The sequence below is a fragment of the Penicillium samsonianum genome (assembly GCF_028829775.1).
Source record: "Penicillium samsonianum strain IBT 33392 chromosome Unknown utg000002l_segment0_segment0, whole genome shotgun sequence".
Taxonomy (NCBI): domain Eukaryota; kingdom Fungi; phylum Ascomycota; class Eurotiomycetes; order Eurotiales; family Aspergillaceae; genus Penicillium; species Penicillium samsonianum.
In genome coordinates this window covers 3,611,447-3,628,239 of record NW_026643260.1, presented here as the reverse complement: position 1 = coordinate 3,628,239, position 16,793 = coordinate 3,611,447, and the positions used below count along the sequence as shown (strand labels likewise).

Sequence of the window (16,793 nt, the reverse complement as noted above, 5' to 3'; positions counted from 1 at the left end):
AAACGCAAAATGTGGTTCGCACCTCCCCGAGTCCCGTGATGCGGCTATACCCAATTGGGCCTCTCCCCCTGAAGTTCAGTTGTTGACTTGTTGATCCCACACACACCGCTCAACTGGCCCTCTTGCTTTCTCTTCTTCCCCATCCTCCCTGACTTGTCACCGGTTCTCCTTTTTTTCCTCCATCTCTTTTCTAATACCTTCAAAATGCGTGAGATTGTACGTTATCCCATCCAGACGCGTCTTTTGTTTTCATACGGCCCCTGAGCCACGACCCCACTCTCAACAGATCTTTTGCTAACATGCTCTCTAGGTTCACCTCCAAACCGGCCAGTGTGTAAGTTCGACATGGAACATTCTTGGAAACATTCTTCGATTCGTGGGACTAAATTGGAATTGGGTTATAGGGTAACCAAATTGGTGCCGCTTTCTGGTAAGTACCGAGCTTTTTTTTCCGCGTTGGGTATCAATTGACAAGTTACTTACTGGATTACAGGCAGACTATCTCTGGCGAGCACGGTCTCGATGGCGATGGACAGTAAGTTTAACGGTGATGGGGTTTTCGGTGGATCACACGCCTGATATCTTGCTAGGTACAATGGAACCTCCGACCTCCAGCTCGAGCGTATGAACGTCTACTTCAACCATGTGAGTACAACAACTGGGAATCGATTAATCGTGCATCATCTGATCTGATGTTTTTCTTTGATAATCTAGGCCAGCGGTGACAAGTACGTTCCCCGTGCCGTTCTCGTCGATTTGGAGCCCGGTACCATGGACGCTGTCCGCTCCGGTCCCTTCGGCAAGCTTTTCCGCCCTGACAACTTCGTCTTCGGTCAGTCCGGTGCTGGTAACAACTGGGCTAAGGGTCACTACACCGAGGGTGCCGAGCTTGTTGACCAGGTTCTCGATGTCGTCCGCCGTGAGGCCGAGGGTTGCGACTGCCTTCAGGGTTTCCAGATCACCCACTCCCTGGGTGGTGGTACCGGTGCCGGTATGGGTACACTCTTGATCTCCAAGATCCGTGAGGAGTTCCCCGACCGTATGATGGCCACTTTCTCCGTCGTCCCCTCCCCCAAGGTCTCCGACACCGTTGTTGAGCCTTACAACGCCACCCTCTCCGTTCACCAGCTTGTTGAGCACTCCGATGAGACTTTCTGTATCGATAACGAGGTATGAAACGCGTGGGGAAAAGACTGACATGATGAATACTGACAATCCTAGGCTCTCTACGATATCTGCATGCGTACCCTCAAGCTCTCCCAGCCCTCCTACGGTGACCTGAACCACCTCGTCTCCGCCGTCATGTCCGGCGTGACCACCTCCCTCCGTTTCCCCGGTCAGCTCAACTCCGATCTCCGCAAGCTCGCCGTCAACATGGTTCCCTTCCCTCGTCTGCACTTCTTCATGGTCGGCTTCGCTCCCCTGACCAGCCGTGGCGGCCAATCTTACCGCCAGGTCAGCGTCCCCGAGTTGACCCAGCAGATGTTCGACCCTAAGAACATGATGGCTGCTTCCGACTTCCGTAACGGCCGCTACCTCACTTGCTCCGCTTTGTTCCGCGGTAAGATCTCCATGAAGGAGGTCGAGGACCAGATGCGCAACATCCAGAGCAAGAACCAGAGCTACTTCGTTGAGTGGATCCCCAACAACGTCCAGACCGCTCTGTGCTCCGTTCCCCCCCGTGGCCTCAAGATGTCTTCCACCTTCGTCGGTAACTCCACCTCCATCCAGGAGCTCTTCAAGCGTGTCGGCGACCAGTTCACTGCCATGTTCCGTCGCAAGGCTTTCTTGCACTGGTACACTGGTGAGGGTATGGACGAGATGGAGTTCACTGAGGCTGAGAGCAACATGAACGATCTTGTCTCCGAGTACCAGCAGTACCAGGAGGCCTCCGTCTCCGAGGGCGAGGAGGAGTAGTAAGGATTCCCCACACCACCCGGTTCTCGAATACGTCAACTAACGAATTTTCTCCCTATTTATAGCCTCGCTGAGGACATTGTTGACGAGGAGGTTTAAATAAATCTTCTTTGAGATTTGTTCAAAGTAATACCCTTGTCAAGCCTACATTCTCTACCATTCGGACCGGCTTTGTGGGCGCAAGTCCCGAACCCAATTTGTTTGAGCGCTCCTAATTTACACACTTTTTTGTCTATTTTCCTGCTCGGCTTGGGTGATTTGTTCGACCCCTCCAGAATAGCACATAGTGGAAAAGAAAGTGACGAAATGACTTTTTATGGCCTTTTAAGTCGCGTTAACCGTAGTATTGAATTACTGTTATATCAAGATTGGTGCCGCAACAACTTTATATCAGCCAGTACCCTTGACTTTATGGCTTCAAATGTCAGGACAATCTCCCCGTTGGATCATATAACGTTACGTCTATATCCCCATCTCATGACAACTAATTCATTGCCTTTCTACAGCTCAATGAAAAGGACATTTCCCAGTCCGATACCCCTTCAACTCCAACAGAGTCTCATCCAACTGCTTCCTCCCCTTCCCCTCGAAATACTTCGGTCCAACATCCGGAACATTATATCCAGTAGGATAATACTTATCTCCCTCATCACCAGGCACAGGCCGCCCCAGAGCCCAAGTCAGCCATGCCATGGGGCCCCAGCGGTTCCAAAGCGTGGGCTTGACATAATACGGCGCGGCCTCCCATTGCTTGAGGAAAAAGCGACCGTTTTGATCCGGTTCCTCGACAATCGAGGTGGAGATCAGGAAGTACGGTCGTGGCAGAGACAGGTAGCGGAGGAATAGCCTGCGGGCTGTGAGGATGGTTGATAAGAGTGCTGTGCAGAATGCGGAAGGGGGTTCGTAGCTGTTTAGTAAGGGTTAGTTAGTGCGTTGGGGATTGTGTTTAGTGCATGTAGCGTTGTAAAACTGGTGATGCACAACACAGCCAGATGCAGCGAAACCGAAACCAAAAAAAGAAGAAACTTACAGCATCGCCTTCCTAAGCCTGTCATCCATCATAAACGAAACCACCTGCAACCCAACCGGATGCAGCATCTCAGGCAGCATATAAACCAGCACAGCAGTAGTCTGATCCGCCATCTCACGATTCTTAACATCAGGCACCATGAACTTCGCCTCATACTCCTCACCCCAAGCATCAATCTCCTCAAGCCACTGAATCCCATCCCGGAACCCAGTCTTACCAGACGGCAGCTTCTCATAGCTAATATCAAGCGCATCACCCACACTCTTCCAGAAAGTCCCGATAGCACAGCGCTCGAGGTCACTCAGCTTGCGCCACTCATAGCGATCGATGAACCGAATCGGCTGGAGCGCGAACAGCGCCAGCGTAAAGAGCATATCGTCATCGAGGATCTTACCAGAGGCCCTATACCCGCTGTGCAGGTAGCGCGTCCGGGCAAGACCGAGATACGCGCGTTCCGAAGTCGGGTTGTTGCCGACCCATTCTTGCACGAGAACGCTGGTGTCTGTGTACCGCTTTAGGGAAGTTTCCGTGCTGGAGAATTGGGTAGTTTTTGCGAGGAGGTGGGATATTGAGGGGATGCCGTAGGTCTTGTTTTTTTAGTTAGAAAATTTATGTATAGACGGACAGGGTATGACCCGATTGTGTGTGGGTTGGTGTTTTGATTTCCATACCCGGAATAAGGCGAATTGCAAGCTCTTGATGAATATAAACGGAAATTCAAGCTGCGCCACTTGTTTTTGGATTTGGAAGGCTTCTTCGTCGGTCATTTTGGACATCGACTCCCGTGTTGGGTAGGCATATTGCTTGTGGAGCTTGCGCAGACGCTGGAATCGTAGGGTTGTTGTTACCACTGGCCACGCGACGAGGAGGCCTACGGCGTAGGGGAGTAGTTGGCCTGTCATGCCCCCTGTAGGTAAGGGTGAAGCCCAGGTGTCGGTGTAATTCATATTGACCAGGTAAATTTGGGGATGGGGACCTTAACGGGGGGGCCCCACGAGGTTTAAATAAGAATGTGGTGGTGGTGGTGATGATCCACGGGACCTGTCCATTTACGATCCCCACAAGGTTTATGACCTGGAGTTATGCTCTTTTGTTCACTTTCTTGTGTAACGTACATAATACCCCGCATATCCCAATTTACTCATAGGGAAGCAAGTAGTAATTAGCTCTATTTATTTTTGTCTAATGTAGAGAATATAATTGGACAATTCCAAACGCGAGGTACCCGAAATACCGAGCCTCGGGGAGCTCGAAATGAGAATGGACATTCGCATTCCCGGTGTATCTGACTCATGTGTGTGAACCAGGGTCTTAAGCCACAGTATCTCACATGCACGCGATCACGCCGCGTAAGCACTATAGCGTTTATTCTTAAGCCGACGAATCATAGGCCTGGGATTAATATAACTTTGCAAGGTTGAATTATTTAAACAAACTCTATTGAAGTTCACATTGGGTCTTTACAGTTCCCAAGCTATCGCTATATACTCTCTGGTTTATGTTGAAGGGATATAAAATGTTCTGCCTCCGCAATTCCTAGCAGATCATTATGCCAACGCGTAAAAGAATGGCACTCCACTAGCGACCAATAAATTTGAGCTCCAATGCCCGTAACGGTGGGAAGAACATCGCAGTGAAGCCCGCACCTAGCCAGAGACCCAGATCAGCACCGCTAGCCATCTGCGCAATAGGGCCGATATAATACGCTTGAGACTATATCTATGTATTAGCAAGGCCCGATCAATTAGATTCTGAGCATAGAAGACTTACCATGCCGACAATTGCACCAGCCCAGCCAATAAGGAAAGCAACTCCCGCTGCGATCCCCAAAGGCAGTTTATCGCGACAATTCCACTGAGACCAGTCATAGCCCCTTCTCTGGCGGAAGATCGTGTGTTCTTCGATGAAAATCACGACGAACATCATGACCCAGTATCCGATCAGAGGCAGGAAAGACTTGAAGACCTCGTACAGCCGGTCCCGGCCTCCCATCGCGCATGCGGCATAGATAACCGTAGCGAGAGTCGTGAAGACCGGTCGGGGAACCTTTCCAAATATCCCACCAATCATCTGGAAGTTCATTCCCATCGAGTAGGCCCCGGGAGTATTGTTGGCAACCAAGGCAAGAACATTGATAACAGCACAGAATTTCCCGAACCCTCCCAGACCGTCGTATGCTGTCATCAGCACGCCTCCGGGACTGCTGCCGTACTTGGCGGCGTAATGTGCCGAGCTGGCAATGACGGTTCCAAGACCGATGCCCATAAGGAGAACAATTGACATACCATTAGTGGCGGCGAAGACTGTGACCAGGAATGTCCGAGAGCTCTTCATCTGCGGCGGGAGATAGACATAGTAATCGGCGGCGAGTGGGGCCCAGGCGAGGGCAATGGACAATGCCAAGGAGAAGAAGGTGATTCTTTTGGCCATTAATTGCTCTGTCGACATTGGTGTCTCGATGTTGAAGTCGAAATTAGGCCCTGCTGAACCCACCATCACGCATATCACCATCAGCTGTGGCAACCAGGCAACTCTAATATTAATTAGAATAAGCATTTCAGATAATCTGGGCTGCCGATACTTACCGTTCATATAATTGGAAGATTTTCATGCCAAACAGGGCCATGGCCCAGCTAGAAACGGCGACAATGATAATCCCCACTATCACGGAAAGATGACCACCAGAGACCACAGACAAAATCTGGCCACCGACGACACTGTTTACCATGCTATATCCGATATTGGTGAAGAGGTTCAGGATAATGCAAGCTTTGCTGGGATAATAGCCCATAAAATATCGGGCCACGATCTATCAAATTCATGAGCGTAAGTTCGTTCTTGGCTGTACCTTCTTCTCCTTGTGCAACAAGAAATCACCGATATTTCGATACCAACATACCAAAGTTCGGTTTCCGCTTTTCGGTCCCCATATACTTATAAAGCCAACAGTGCAATTGCCGGCTAAACATCCAAATACAGCACAGAGGGCCGCATCCTTGAAGCTGAGACCTAGCACAAGTGTACCCATTGACCCAACAATGATGTTATTTGTAGCCAACGTCATGCTAAACCACATGAGCAGCATATGAAGTATTGTTGAAGGTGTTATTGGCTCTCGCTTTTCGATAGGAACGGGCTCGATGCCACGACTCTCTACATTCTTTAGGCTTGCAATCCATCGTTGACATCTTGATTGTGGCACGGGGTCAGGCTTTGCGAGGTCTGAGTCGTTGGAGGAGCTGTTGGAGGAGCTTTTGTCGAGGTGAAACTGACTTGGACTCCCAAGAGTAGGTGAGCTGTGGCCTTTTTCGACATCTTCGAGCTTCATTCTCGGATAACTTGAAGGATGTTTGAGTGGGTTATGCAGGATTAAGCTGCTCGTAAACGGAAGCTTTCAATTCGAATCCACCAATAGACAAATAAATGCCGAGAAGTCTGGCGTATAGATTGGATGTCGTAAATCCACAGCTATACAACAGTCAAAATGGGAAGGAAAATGAGCCGTTCGTATAAAACATGGCCCAGGGGGGGGGGAGCTATGGCATGATAGATATAAGGCAAAAAGCACCCAGGGCCAGTGCACCATTGCTAGGCAGTTGAACAACTGACATCACCCTTTCTACCCAGTGAGACGGTGTAACGACACGAGGGGAACCTGGATACATACGCATTCCTCAGCAATCAAGGCACCAACGGAGCAGCTCACAGACGGCATCCAATTATGAGCATTGGAATTGCACCACTGCAATAAAGCCGTGGAGGAACACGCCCCGCATATTGAGATCATCTATCGTCTTGTGGAGAGAAAAGAGAGCTATCCAGCTTAATCCCAACAACAAGTGGGGGGAGGAACTTCTTCGAGCAATATTGACCCATCCACCGGGACACTCACCCACACACATATTCCGTGGACCTGTAACCACCTCATGATACAACCAAGGGAATGGATAGGCCCATGACAGCCACAGCATGAAAAATAAAAGTCCCGCCAATCCCTGTGATCCGCGAGAAATTTCCGTATGGGGTAAGTGGCATGCTGGAAAGCTCCGAATATGCATGCTCTGGAATGCTGTCGACGCAAGGAGAATGTATTTAGCTCACGATTCTATACGATGATCAGATTTCGGGGAGGGAGGTGCGAAGTGGAGAAGGACGATGATCAGCCCGAAGCTCCGTTGAGCAACTTCCGCGAGAAATGTATCCTGTGATTATTGCGGGACGAATACTTCCCCGGATATTTTCTGTGATGATCGCTCTAGCTCTAGGGAAAATAAGGTCCGAGGGAAGGGGTTCTCTTAGCTCTGATTAATGTTTACCTTTGTTAAGCCACTCATAACTTGGCTTGATTACTATATATAGAGAGTTTCTCGCTGTTCGGTTGCCCTCGGCATTGCTGTATAGCCCATTTGAGCACGAGTTGGTTGGTACATTGTACAGGGGGTACTATGAAGGCTTGCATGGTGCTACATGCTCTTTGCCAGAGCCATCCCTTCATCCCGACTTCTCTCATGGTTTTCTGTGCTCACCTCGGAAGACTGTGTGAATGTAATTCCGAATTATGTGATATTACGTAGCTAGAGTCTCTAGCTCAGATCATTTCCTACAAGTACAGAGCTTTCCTCTCGTTTCTTCTGACCCAAAAGCCGGATTCCGTGCTGCGGATCTGTGAAGGCGAACTCCCCTAGCTTGCCGGGCGTTGGCGGAACGTGTTAGAGAAATACTGATTCGTTAAAATGAGTATTTTCCATGAAATTAGGGTTTATTACTAACATGACGCGTCATACCTAGTATACATGCGATATATCCTGTAGCGGCTGTCTGCCAGGGGCTTTCCAACTTGAGCTACTATTATGGGGGTACTTCGACTCGGCATTTACAAGCAAATGACAGAGCTGGGCGTTACCGCAGTTATTTGTACCTTAGCTCTTTGGTTTGTGGCTGCTACTTTCTAAAATTCCGTCATTTAATGGAGAATAAGCGATAATCCTTCAATGTTGCATTTGGTTTTTGACTTGCTTCGGGGATTATGGACCTAAGAGATCCTGTAAACAAACATTGCGGCCTTAGAATACAGAAGCGATTCGCTCAATATAATGTTTTTGAATCCCTAGAATAATGACAGGCATCTTGAGGAATATAAATACCACAGATCCCCCAAACATCAAACATCGTTCATCGATCACTCAACTTCTTCAACAATACTTGGGAGATCTTACAGCTTCTTCTCTAACCAGGCCAAGACATCTCTCACCATGACTCCAAAGCAAGATTTGACCAAAAAAAGCCAACCTCCCCCTGCAAAACCCCCACCAACTTCACTAGGACTTCAATTAGCAGCCCAACCAGCACCTTCAGAAGGGCGCTAGTGGCACCACAACAGAATCAAAGAACAGATCTGTACAGCACCAGCCTTCACCTACGGGATGGACTCATCAAGGTCCACTACCATGGTATGGCCAGTGGATTATTCTGGCTTCGCTCATACATTAAGAATGGATGCACACCGCCTGTGTGATATGGCTTTGGAACTCGACTATGAGCTGTTTTTCGAAGATCTGCAGTCCCATTTCGGCTATAGTCATAACATCCGTGCGCTTCTGTGGGACCCGCGAAGTCAGATTATCGGATTAGACTGTGAATATATTGTTAGAAACCGAAATGGTTGGTTGGCTGCTTTGATAGCCATGGCTAAATCTGGAATCGATACCGGGACATGAACTGACCTGTCGCTGCTTTATTGTGGATAAAAGCGAGTTTGGTACGAGATGAACATATCTTGAAATAAATCAACAAATCTGACTCTGAGGACCTACAGAATTACACAGAAAGCTTCCTTCTTTACAGATCAGCGAAGCAAAAGAGGAACAACAGGATGAGGACGTGAAGTGTTCGGTTGAAGAGATTCAAAGGAAGCGCAAGAAGGGGAATGAAAAATAACAGGCCTGGAGATATATTGCAGTTGATCGAGTGTTTTGTCTCGCAAAATTGTTTGGAAAGAACAGTTGGGACACTAAGAGCTGTTTCTATTGTACCTCGACTTCTGTCGTATTTTCTGTCTCTCTCTTCTCCTTCTGCTCTTTTTCTTACCCATTCTGACTCATGTCAAACACACCCTCTCACCCTACTGTCGTCATCGCTTTTTCTTTTTTCAATCCTTGAACTTCCCTGTCGACCCACCGGTCAAAATGGGTAGCACAAACGACCCTGTTCCGCCGCATAACCGTGCGCGAGAGCTCAAAATGCACGACTGTCTCATTGAAGTGACCCGCCTCGAAGGCGGCCAGTCAGCTGTCTTCTGGCTCGGAGGCTACCTGGACAATGAAACCCGCATCAACCCAGATGGTACTTTCGATCCCACCAGGCTGGACTACGAGGAATTCGAAACGGATCTGATGGAACACCTCAACTACGATTCCCACGAAGACGAGATTCGATGGGATCACAACAGCGCTTTGCAGTCTCGGACAAACCCTGACGAGCCTCCAGCCTTTTCGGTTCGGACCTACAACACCTGGGTGGCCGCTCTTCTGGCCATGCAACACTCTTCCTCGGGCCGTGTTGGCTCGGGATCGCAGTCCTCCTCCACTGCTGGTTCTACCATCATGACCGCTCGTTTTACTATCGTGTGAAAGAAGTACGTGACTCGTCCCGACTTTGATTGGCAACGAAGGCGTCAGCTGGTTATTGACTCGGTATAATGATGCAGATCGAGACGGCAACGACGAGTAAGCCTGAATGGGCTGTGAAGATGTCGTTGCAGGACGGATATTTATTTTTAGACGGGAGAAGTTTAATCAATCAATCAATCGGAGAGATGAACAGTGGCATAACGGATCTTGCTCCGGTGCCAGGGAAAGAGAACACTGTGGCTCTGAATGGATGCTCAGGATGAAGGGAAACATCGAGGGAAGAGATATCTAGCTATTTCGAACCGATGGAATCCAGATCAAGGGTTGATTAGTGCTATTTCTCCTTCGTAACATTCAATATGCTCCATCAAACGTGTCAAACATGTCGCTCAAATGCATAATCTCACATAACCTGACACTCATCTTTCCCATCCTAGTTTGCTTGACTGCTGCTCAATTGATCACCTCGTTTGACTTTCCTCCAGTCGAACTTCCTTTGACCTACACAATATCCTCATCGATACTGAGCCCACAATGGCCTCCGCCGACCCACCGTCCACCTTTCAACCCAGAATCCGCGATGGCATGATCGTCGTGCGCCGCCGAGGTGCGATGAAAGACGACGCGGCCATTTCCTGGGCTGGCAACTACTTCTTTCCACATGGAACCAATGAAGCCATTGGCATGGACTACCCTGCGTTCCTTGCTGACCTGGAAGCCCGCTTTCAGTACGACCCGGATCTTGATGAGATCCAATTCCAGGTACCCTCCCCATACCGACGCATTGGTCTGGACCCTGCCCGGCCCGGCGCAAACAATATCCAAAACCTCCAGCCTCAGATGGGTATTGTTCGTACCTACAATCAGTGGGTCGCAGCGTTGGGGGCGATGCAAACCTCCCACCTGATCCGGGAATCGAGTATTGAATACGTACTCCGGAATGGGATGGTCACTAGCTCTGTTCGTCACAGAGTTCGACCTGTGCCTGCGGCACAGTTTTTCATTGTGCGAGCTCCAGGTATCTTGTCTCCAGTCCACCTACCCAATTGACACGAGAGCCTTTGTCTCTGATGGTTATATTTTAGACGCGGAAAACTCGAACCAGGAGGGAGGTGACAACAGTGGTCAAGTTTAAGGCCGGGATTACACCAGCTGGACTTGGGGATTGGAGATGTCAACGTTTGGAAATCAGATAGAGAATATCTAAGGGAGAACGGGGATATCAGAGGGTAGACGTTGGTGAACGGCGAAGTCGGACTTGACATCCTCCGCCCCACATTTGCTATTGAGGAGAGAGAATACGAATATCCAACTTCTATTTCACACTTCCCAGTAACCTACTATATATTACAAAATGGCCTCCATCACCCCCTCCCAGGAAGATCTGCAGAAGTTCTACATCGGCAAAGACATCAGCGATGTACCCAAACCCGCCGCCGTCCTCGATGTAGCAATCATCCGACGACACTGCGAGACAATGCTCCGCACAATCAAAACGCTCGATGTCGGATTCAGAGTTCATGTTAAGTCCCACAAGGTAAAAGGCCTCGAATTCCACATTCTCCCCGAAATTACATTCAACTTATGAACACTAGACACCCGAACTCGCCAAGCTCCAAATCGGCGACATCACCGAGGCCAATTTCATAGCCTCCACAGTCTCAGAGATCGAGATGATGATCCCTCTACTACAGGATCTGAAACAAAAAGGTCGCAAAATTAACATTCTCTACGGCATCCCCCTGGTCCCATCCCAGGTCCCACTACTAGCCAAGGCAGCCCGCGAGCTGGGCGAGAACAGCATCACTGTGATGATCGACCACCCAGACCAACTCCCGTACCTAGAGAAAATATCTTCTCTAGCAGGACATCCAACCTGTGTCTTTGTCAAGGTCGACACGGGCTACCACCGCGCCGGCTTACCGCCCGTATCTCTTAACAAGAACGGGTTGCTCGAGAACCTTGCCTCCGCGGAGGAAAAACGCGGGGCAAGACTACTCGGGTTGTATTCACACAGCAGTCTGAGTTATAGCGGGACAACCCCAGCCCAAGCGATGGGTCATTTGATCAGTGAGATCCGCGGATGCAAAGATGCCTTGGAGAGAAATTTGCATCTACTGCCAAAAAGGGAACTGGTCATTAGTGTTGGTGCTACGCCACAGGTAGTCTCGTCCCAGAACCTGCTGCGTGATGATTCTCCCTATGCCGAAGCGCGGGAGCTCAAGGCTTTACTTCGCGAGACAAATGTCGAGCTGCATGCTGGCGTCTATCCCATCCTGGATATGCAGCAATTCTCCACACATGCCAGTGCCGATTCTGGGTTTTTGGAGGATGAAATTGCCATCTCGGTGCTCGCCGAAGTGTGCAGCGTCTATAACGATAGTGAGCGTGAAAAGCCCGAGGTGCTTCTGGCTGCAGGGACGCTTGCACTGGGCCGAGAGCCGTGTCCAAGTTACTCGGGCTGGGGGGTTGTTTCTTCCTGGCGACTAGATGGGGTGGGTAAAGCTTCATCGGAGAGATTGGTTGTTGATAGGATCAGTCAGGAGCATGCAATTGTGACTTGGGAGAGTGAGTCCCAGACGAAGATTCCCCTGCACATTGGACAAGTGGTTAAAGTGCACCCCAATCATGCTTGTGTCACTGGTGCCTTTTATGGGTGGTATTTTGTTGTCGATTCGGATCAAGAGAGCGAGGCTGCTCGGATTGTGGATGTTTGGGTTCGGGCGAGGGGATGTGGTATGAGGGCCTGGTAGAATATGCCTGCAATTTCGGGCCTCGGGGATATCTTCCGTTTATGAACTAGTATCACAGTATAAACCCTGCATCATCCCGCCAAACTTTGGACAAATGAAAGAGCATAAGCACTCGAAATAGCTGATGGGTCAGATATCCCTTTCGTAGAGCTTTAAATTTGCCGTAGTGAGTGATATTATAACAGTCCAGCGAGTATGTGACAGGAGTACTACCTAGATACTAGTAAGTGTGTTGGTAGGTCCACTGGACTGACCTATACACCTCGAAGTCACCCGACCCGACACCCCTGGAGTGGATATTTGCGGAGTAGCAAGCTCATGATAAAACAAGTTAGAGCAGGCTCTCTGAAGAATGCAAGAGTCATTTGTATTCGTGGAAAGTTGATAGTAACCCAGCTTCCCCACAGGTCTGTGGAGAGAGGCGGCATAACATTTACCCCAATGCCAATCTCCGAAATTACCCCGGGTTTAGGACCGCTTGTCAGTTCTATAGATAAAAGGGTTCCATTCTCTCAGTCTGGGATTCTCTTGTATCTCCCTCGGCATAGTTGAGACAGTGGCGAAACATCATGCGGTATTCTCTATGGGCCTATACGCTTGTGCTGGCCTCGGCTGCCGCCACAACAACTTCACTGGGTGACATCTGTACCACAGCATATGTGAAAAAGGCGTTGCCAGTAGATGCCATTCAAGGTGTTACCGTTGATCCCTCTTCGGTTTCCACGAGTCTTGTCACCAACTTCACCGCCAGCAGCGTCTTCTACCCTACCTCGACCTTTGATTACTGCAATGTGACTTTCGCCTACTCTCATGACGGCATTGATGGGGATGTTGTTCATGTGCAATACTGGCTTCCAGCTCCAGGGCAGTTTAAGAACAGATATGTGTCCACAGGTGGAGGTGGCTGGGCTATCAACTCGGGATCCTCATCGATCCCTACCGGTGTCATCGTTGGCGGGTAAGTTATACCTCGTTTGCCTTTCGATGGCGTGAATAGTTTGGCTAACACATTATATAAAGTGTTGGTGGTCTGACCGATGGAGGATTTGGATCTTTCAATACCCAATTTAGTTCCGTTGCTCTGTTGGAAAATGGAACTATCAATTGGCAAGCGACCTATATGTTCGGTGAGACCTTTATACTTCCGAAACTCACAGCTCATAATCCAGCTAACATAAGAAACAGGCTACCAAGCCCAGCATGAGCTTGCTATATTGGGCAAAGCGCTGACAAGAAATATTTACAACGTACCGTCCAGCGAAAAGATATACTCCTACTACCAGGGTTGCTCCGAGGGAGGCCGCGAGGGGTGGAGCCAGGTCCAACGGTTCCCCGATCAGTTTGATGGCGTAGTCGCCGGTGCTCCAGCCTTCCGGTGGGCACAACAGCAGACAAACCATTTGACCGGCAACGTCATCCAGAAAAACCTTGACTACTACTCGCCCAGCTGTGAGCTCGAGAAGATCATGAACATGACCGTCGCAAGCTGCGATCCCCTGGATGGCAAGACTGACGGTATTGTATCTCGCTCCGACTTGTGTTTGAAGCATCTAAACTGGGATTCCATCCTGGGCGCTTCTTACTCGTGCCCCGCCGTCAGTGGCTCCCCATTCGCGAGCGCCACACCTGCACAGACAGGTAAGGTATCTGCCAAAGCCATCGAAGTCATTAAGACCTTTTGGGAGGGTCTTCACGACTCCGACGGCAAGCGCGTCTACTTCAGCTACCAGCCTGGTTCTACTTTCGACGATCTTCAGGCCGCATATGATTCATCTACCGACAGCTGGAAGCTTGACATAAGCGGTCTCGGTGGCATGTGGATTGGCTTGTTCGTCGATCGTTTGCAGGAGACCAACATTCCCAGCTTAGACGGCGTGACCTACGACACTCTCAAGGAATGGATGATATTTTCCCAAAAGAAGTACGGAGACATCTTCCAGACAACATACCCAGATTTGTCGGATTTCCAAGCTGCAGGTGGAAAAGTTATCCACGTCCACGGAGAGCAAGACTACTCAATTCCCACCGCTTCTTCAGTTCGTTATTGGAACTCGGTTAGGGATGTTATGTTCCCCAACAAGTCATATACTGCAGGTGCAGCCGCTGTCGATGACTTCTATCGGCTGTTCCTCATTCCTGGCGTCGGACACTGTGGCACGAACCGGTACCAACCCGGTGCACCATGGCCACAGACAACTCTGCAGACTCTCATTGAGTGGGTTGAAAATGGCAAGGCACCGGCGACACTCGCTGGGTCTGGTGATATTGAAACCATGTGTCGTTGGCCTCTTCGCCCACTTTGGACAGCGAATGGCAAGCAGTTCCAATGTGTTCACGACCAGGAATCGATTGATAGCTTTAGTTATGATTTGGATGCGTACAAGCTTCCTGTGTACTAAGTGAATAGGTTGTCAAGTGAGGGCTGCTGCTTATCCTTCTAGCTACAACATACAACATCGTACATAACAAGGCCGCAGAAGCAGTCGAGTATTCTTGTGGTTTTAGGTGGACATATCAATACTCTCTCCTTACACTCTATTCTATTTTATCTTAACAAGAATAGTCGGCCGCTTATTTGGCTTTGTTGTCAAGTCTTTTTTCAGTAGTCTTTTATAGTACGGAGTAGTCTTCGACGCGTTTTGGGTGGTGTGGACCACTCGGTAGTGAATTACGTTAGTTAGCGGCCTGAGCTGACCTCAGGATTACAGGTACAACATAGTCATAGTTACCTACAGTGACACCGCAAATGTTTTAACACCCTTATTCTGCTGGACAAATATCCACTAATAAAAGGCCATGTATTTCCCTCCCTTTTAACCCCACTCACGTCTCAATACATCTGAAATCAAACATCTCATTCTCGATCGCCGATATGAGTGACACTGTCGATTTTGTCTCTCCAAATTCCCCAGACCTGCCTAGCAAAGAGCAAGTCAAAATGCTTTGCACTGAACAAGGAGGTTTTCGGAGGCGCAATCATTTTATCCATGTCCACAATGGCGAAAAGCTTTTCATCAAATATAACGTCGCTAGTTGCGAATGGAAAAATCAACAATTCTTGTTTGATCGGATTAGGGCAAGCTCCGATCCGGCTATTCGTATTCCTGAAATTTATGCCGTGTTCGGTGTACCAGATAAACTATATCTGATCATGGAATTTATTCATGCCGACCATATTGCATCCGATATGCAGAGAGCAAGAGCCATTTCTGACCTTGTTTCTGTCGAGGTTCCCCTTGATACGGCACCGGGTCCCGTCGGTGGGGGGCGTATTAATATGAGAATCTTTTGGGACGATCAGGTATCGGACGTTGACTATCCTTCTATCCAGGATTTAGAGGGTCATCTTAATCGTGTTTGTACCCCGAAGCTTTAAAGACTGATTAGTCTTAGATCTAACGTGATTTATATTTTAGGTTCTTAAGGCCTTTAAAATGCCCAATCGAGAGCTAGACCATGTTGATTTCAGCCACGAGAGAATGATATGCTGTTACACAGATCTTAACAAAGCACATTTTCTAGTTGGTACGGATGGCCAGCTCTGGGTTGTCGCATTTCGTCAAGTCAACATTCTTCCCGAGACTTTTATGTACTTTGCTCTAGGCAAGCAGTTGGGGGGAGATCCACTCCCTCCTAAGTACTATGGTATAATTCCAATCACACCAACTCAAAATCTCAGAGGACTTTGCGTAGCAAGACAATGGTTTCTGCAGGGCAGCAGTCGGTATTGTGGGTAGAACAACTTTTTTTAGGGTTATTTTGCAACAGGCTTTGCCCAATAGGTATCAGAGATTCGGATACTTCAAATATTGGCCAGACATAATCACTTATGGAAATGAGCATCAACCAAAAAAGCGGCGTGTCGCTTAACAACATTGGTTATGACATCGAAGACTTTGACACTTTCTACGCAACAGACAAGCTTTGAACAATTGGGTGTATTTCGACTTGCAAAATTGTACAAGACTACCAAGAAGTCAGAATCATGACTTTATATGATTTCTATCTTGACCAATATATGAAAAGAGAAGTGCTATACACACCCCCCAAACCCACTAAATGCCAAATATTATATACGTAGTAATATACTTAAATATCGAATTTAAGTAGTATAGTAATATAGTCACATGGGCAAACTTTTAAGTCACGTTTTCATTGAACATTGGAAAGTATGTCAACACAAGTGAGAAGCAGTGGAAATTTCAAGCAAGCCCAACAAGAGGGAAGCTGAACTACATGTCTATAGAGAGCCTTTTAAGAGCAATTTAAGAAGAAAGCAAGAGAGAAAAAAAGTGGTATCTTCGGAATCTTTGAGAATTTTACAATCAGGAACAATAAGAGAAACAAAAAAGGAAAGCAAAATGCTAGATGGCGCCGAGGCCTTGTATGCGCCGAGAGATATCCAAAAAGAAAAAGGCCAGCCTGCCCAGGTGGCCACCAAAGCCAAATGCAAATGATTGTATG

The 16,793-nt window shown here is 48.5% G+C and overlaps 8 protein-coding genes across 8 annotated transcripts; 6 read left to right on the top strand and 2 right to left on the bottom strand.

The window, feature by feature from the left end:
• Positions 1-204: 204 nt before the first annotated feature.
• Positions 205-2,016, top strand: N7471_003264 (tubulin beta chain; the record flags this gene model as incomplete). Its single annotated transcript, XM_057275984.1, has 8 exons — positions 205-216; positions 311-334; positions 405-430; positions 494-535; positions 591-645; positions 715-1,170; positions 1,222-1,916; positions 1,983-2,016. The coding sequence occupies 8 exons, from the start codon at positions 205-207 to the stop codon at positions 2,014-2,016; spliced, it is 1,344 nt and encodes a 447-aa protein (XP_057140622.1).
• A 408-nt stretch (positions 2,017-2,424) lies between these two features.
• Positions 2,425-3,894, bottom strand: N7471_003263 (uncharacterized protein; the record flags this gene model as incomplete). Its single annotated transcript, XM_057275983.1, has 3 exons — positions 2,425-2,824; positions 2,948-3,534; positions 3,619-3,894. 3 exons carry the CDS (start codon positions 3,892-3,894, stop codon positions 2,425-2,427), a joined length of 1,263 nt encoding a protein of 420 aa, XP_057140621.1.
• Positions 3,895-4,525: 631 nt separating this feature from the next.
• On the bottom strand, positions 4,526-6,275 carry N7471_003262 (uncharacterized protein; the record flags this gene model as incomplete). The annotated part of the gene is made up of 4 exons (XM_057275982.1): positions 4,526-4,660; positions 4,718-5,480; positions 5,533-5,756; positions 5,847-6,275. The coding sequence occupies 4 exons, from the start codon at positions 6,273-6,275 to the stop codon at positions 4,526-4,528; spliced, it is 1,551 nt and encodes a 516-aa protein (XP_057140620.1).
• A 2,164-nt stretch (positions 6,276-8,439) lies between these two features.
• On the top strand, positions 8,440-8,884 carry N7471_003261 (uncharacterized protein; the record flags this gene model as incomplete). The annotated part of the gene is made up of 2 exons (XM_057275981.1): positions 8,440-8,592; positions 8,792-8,884. The coding sequence occupies 2 exons, from the start codon at positions 8,440-8,442 to the stop codon at positions 8,882-8,884; spliced, it is 246 nt and encodes an 81-aa protein (XP_057140619.1).
• A 248-nt stretch (positions 8,885-9,132) lies between these two features.
• N7471_003260 (uncharacterized protein) lies at positions 9,133-9,576 on the top strand (the record flags this gene model as incomplete). The annotated part of the gene is made up of 1 exon (XM_057275980.1): positions 9,133-9,576. One exon carries the CDS (start codon positions 9,133-9,135, stop codon positions 9,574-9,576), a length of 444 nt encoding a protein of 147 aa, XP_057140618.1.
• Positions 9,577-10,110: 534 nt separating this feature from the next.
• On the top strand, positions 10,111-10,711 carry N7471_003259 (uncharacterized protein; the record flags this gene model as incomplete). Its single annotated transcript, XM_057275979.1, has 2 exons — positions 10,111-10,594; positions 10,662-10,711. 2 exons carry the CDS (start codon positions 10,111-10,113, stop codon positions 10,709-10,711), a joined length of 534 nt encoding a protein of 177 aa, XP_057140617.1.
• A 202-nt stretch (positions 10,712-10,913) lies between these two features.
• N7471_003258 (uncharacterized protein) lies at positions 10,914-12,329 on the top strand (the record flags this gene model as incomplete). The annotated part of the gene is made up of 2 exons (XM_057275978.1): positions 10,914-11,113; positions 11,172-12,329. Exons 1-2 carry the CDS (start codon positions 10,931-10,933, stop codon positions 12,327-12,329), a joined length of 1,341 nt encoding a protein of 446 aa, XP_057140616.1. The 5' UTR covers positions 10,914-10,930.
• A 569-nt stretch (positions 12,330-12,898) lies between these two features.
• On the top strand, positions 12,899-14,728 carry N7471_003257 (putative tannase; the record flags this gene model as incomplete). The annotated part of the gene is made up of 3 exons (XM_057275977.1): positions 12,899-13,287; positions 13,350-13,456; positions 13,515-14,728. The coding sequence occupies 3 exons, from the start codon at positions 12,899-12,901 to the stop codon at positions 14,726-14,728; spliced, it is 1,710 nt and encodes a 569-aa protein (XP_057140615.1).
• Between the last annotated feature and the right edge of the window lie 2,065 nt (positions 14,729-16,793).